The 3,548-nt window shown below is 36.2% G+C and overlaps 1 protein-coding gene across 1 annotated transcript; it reads left to right on the top strand.

Moving 5' to 3' along the window:
- Positions 1-1,363: 1,363 nt before the first annotated feature.
- On the top strand, positions 1,364-3,176 carry LOC108382121 (uncharacterized; the record flags this gene model as incomplete). Its single annotated transcript, XM_017638520.1, has 3 exons — positions 1,364-2,070; positions 2,146-2,350; positions 2,786-3,176. Coding segments are annotated over 3 exons (1,277 nt in total), but the record flags the coding sequence as incomplete, so codon positions are not given.
- Between the last annotated feature and the right edge of the window lie 372 nt (positions 3,177-3,548).

Raw genomic sequence — 3,548 nt, 5'->3', positions numbered from 1 at the left:
GGCTTATGAATTATTCATATACAAAAGGAATGAATAATTTTGGCTTACCAATTTTTAGAATTTCAGTGAATACCTGTCTGATATATGTGTCAACATTACAATATTCAAACAAAGTGAGAATAAATTTAATTAAAATAAATTACAAATTTTTGTATGAATATCCAAAAATATTTTTTCTGTGCACACACATATGTAGAAACATACATATGTATGTATGTATATATGTATTGCAGTGCTCCTATTACAATACGCAAAAACTTGTTTGTAGAAAAAGCTTTTACCGAAATGACTTTGAATGATTCGAATGTTTTCCACTCATTCATTCATATTCTTCCATTTGGAGGTAGAAAATTTAAAACAAAATGTATATTCATAACTTACAAAATTCCAAACGCTGAGTGTTTTGTATGTGAAGTAAAATATTCAAATCTACTGTACTCTGTTTGGCTAGAAGTTTGAATTAATTCATGCAGTCCTCTAGAATGTATGTATGTATGTATAAGCAAGTATAAAATCTGATTTATCGCAGTGCAATGAGTAAAATTTGTATGCCTGATTATTACACATCGTTGGCTGAGTGGAAGATCGATCTATCCCGGCAGCCAGTTTAAAAACACCCTATCTCAAAAAATTTTTCTAACCACGCCTTATTTTAGAATTTTATTGAAAATCACCCTCTCTCAGAATTTGGTTGAAGAACGCCCTATTTCAAACGAAAATACATTGAAAATGTGCTGAGATGGGGCGTTTTTGAATCGGCGCACCTGTTATTCTTTTGGAGATTTTCCGGCTGCTGATCTAGAAAATCGGCAAAGAGATCCTTAATCTACTACCCAAAATTATGTTTATGTGTCTCGGCGTTTTTTGTGTACCAACAGTGTGATCAATTAATTTAGCCCTACTGAGGAGTTTCCATGCCTTTTGTCACAGCTTGCCGACGTTATTTTTTCGCCAGGGAACATCGCCTTCAGATTTTTTGTCTTCATTAGGCAGCTGACCTCAAATCAACCAAAAATGAGCTACCATTCGGAGGCCACCCTAAACTTTAGGTCCCTATATTTTAATTCCTACTTATATACTTAGTGCATATTTTATAACTTTTTCTAAGTGTACAGATAGTTAACCCTACTATAGAAAGTTATGATTCCTATTTTTTAAGCTAAGAACTAATAATCTTCAAGAACTAGTATGCTCCCGTACTCCAGGATGCAGTCAGCAATAGCCCGAAGTCGTTGCCGTTCACACATTTGTAATATCTTCAGTATTATCTTCCGGACTATTTCTGACCTAATCCTATAGTCCGAGAACAGGCTGAATAACTTTTCCTCCAAATTAATTGTTTGATTTCAATATTTGACTACAGGCAGTTATGGGGACAATGTCAAGGTCAACCGCGCTGATGAGTATGACTTGGTATTTTTTCTAAATTTCCCCGCCAAAGATGAAATACTAGTCACGGAGGATCCCGATTTGCCGGGAAATTTTTTCATTGACGTGAAGAATGTATTGAAAACTTTAAAATCACAAAAGCAAAATTGTCTACTCTATGAAAAACTTCGAACTTGGACTGTAAAGGATAACGATTGCGAATATTTGGATATAGAAAAATTACATGCTTGGCTGAAAAGCTGTTTCAGCAAAGCGCTATTGGCTATGAAAAATAGCGTGGAAGGTGTACCGTCCAACTTGAAATTTGTGTATCAACGTTGTGGCCCCGCGCACACAATTACCGTTAGTGAACCATGCAAATTTTCGGTAGATTTTGTACCGGGCATAGTATTGGGTGCGCAACATGTCATAATGGAGAATAGCCCTCCCGAATGGCATGGCATACCAAAGCCTGTGCAGAATACCAAATCATTTCGGGCTTCATACTATTCATTGGAAAGGGAACTGATTAAAAATAAGAACAATTTGAAAAATGCATTAAGAATATTGAAGAAGTTTCGCGATAGCCATCCAAATATGAACAATTTGAAAAGCTACTACATTAAAACACTGTTTTTATGGAGAAATTCTCAGGTGGATAACGAATACTGGGCGCGTAGACTCTGTGATTCTATTAAAGATGTCAGTATTACTGTTGTAGCTCGAACATGCATAGATGTGTCTGAAAGTGAATTTAAATTTAAATTTCTCTCATAGATGTTTTCATTGTTGAAATGCTGCTTAGACGCAGGCTACTTGGGATTCTATTGGAATAAAAAATTAAATTTATTTAACGAATTAAATGAAGAACAACTCAATGAGATGCGGTCCTACATGAAATGTGTGTGTGATGATATATTGGTGGCACATGAAAATATGTACTTAAGCCCAGCACTGGCACTCAAAGTTATTCACTTGTTTTGTAAGTATGCCAATTGTTTTGTAAGTATAATATGGGCGCATATTTAGGCATGTAATAACATTTTCAAACACATTAGGGTGCATCACCAAAAATTGCGTTTACCCTGACGGATCTCCCTCCGGCAACTATACAGCTGTTCACTTACCGCCGACCGCTTTACCGTCATCCGCTGTAATTCTGGGTAGATTTTAGCTCATGTGAGTTGATTTTTTGAGAAAAGATTCGAAAAAGCAATTTTTTTTTATAAAAAACTCGATTTTTCAAATGTGTTTAGCTCACTTAAATCTTAATATTTTACCGAAATATTTCGGCGGAAAACTTACAATATTATACATTTTATAATTCCGATAAGCGATGGAGCGTGATGCACCCTAATGTACATACATACATATATGTATGTATAGTTTTTATTTTCAAATTTTCTTTACCATCTAGTGAGCAAAGACGAACGTCTGCAGTGTCTGCCTCTAATAGCTCGCCACGTTAAAACGAAGCGATATCGTCTTGTGACTGCTGGGACGCGTCATAGAATACATCATTTTGACTCACCCCCATCAGCTACATCGCCTCCAGCAAGAACTTTATTCGGCGCCCCAAAGATTTTTAACCCAATTAAAATCACGATACCTTATCCCCAACAGCCTTTGGCATGCAAATTGGAGTATTCTCCTAGTTATGATTCCGATGGTGGCGAACCTTTCTTGGGGGCTTTATCGCAGGACTATTTAAAAGATTTATATGAAGTTTTTGCATGGGAACAGTCGATCTCAGACAGCGAGGATAGCCACACATACTCTTAACTATGTTAAAAAGGATCAGTCCAGCGCCTTCGTCTTGAACTGTTGAATCGAGCGGACGTTGGATTTACAAACAGTACGGAGATCTTTTGCGAATTAAAATATTAAGCGTTTGCTTATAAATTCAATTGGCAAATTTCGATTGCTTTCGATTCTTGAGCATATTCAAGTGGTACGAGCGTAGCTGGAGTATTTGGTTGGTGTTTGATTGGAGAAGTGGCTGTATGGTTTAGCAGCGGTAGAAGCAGTGGTGTTAAAAAAAGGAAAAATTTATTTATACCGTATTTAAGTAAAGTCAGTGATTGAATTCAATAAGTGTACGGAGTGTATACATATATTCTGGAGGTGGAAGAGTAAAATCTGCAGTTGCAGGAAGGAGATTGGTGGTTTAAAATTTTGGA

The sequence above is a fragment of the Rhagoletis zephyria genome, unplaced genomic scaffold (assembly GCF_001687245.7).
Source record: "Rhagoletis zephyria isolate East Lansing unplaced genomic scaffold, Rhagoletis_zephyria_1.1 Rzeph_scaffold_25351, whole genome shotgun sequence".
Taxonomy (NCBI): domain Eukaryota; kingdom Metazoa; phylum Arthropoda; class Insecta; order Diptera; family Tephritidae; genus Rhagoletis; species Rhagoletis zephyria.
The sequence above is the reverse complement of the archived record's forward strand: the minus strand, read 5'-3'. Positions and strand labels throughout refer to the sequence as shown.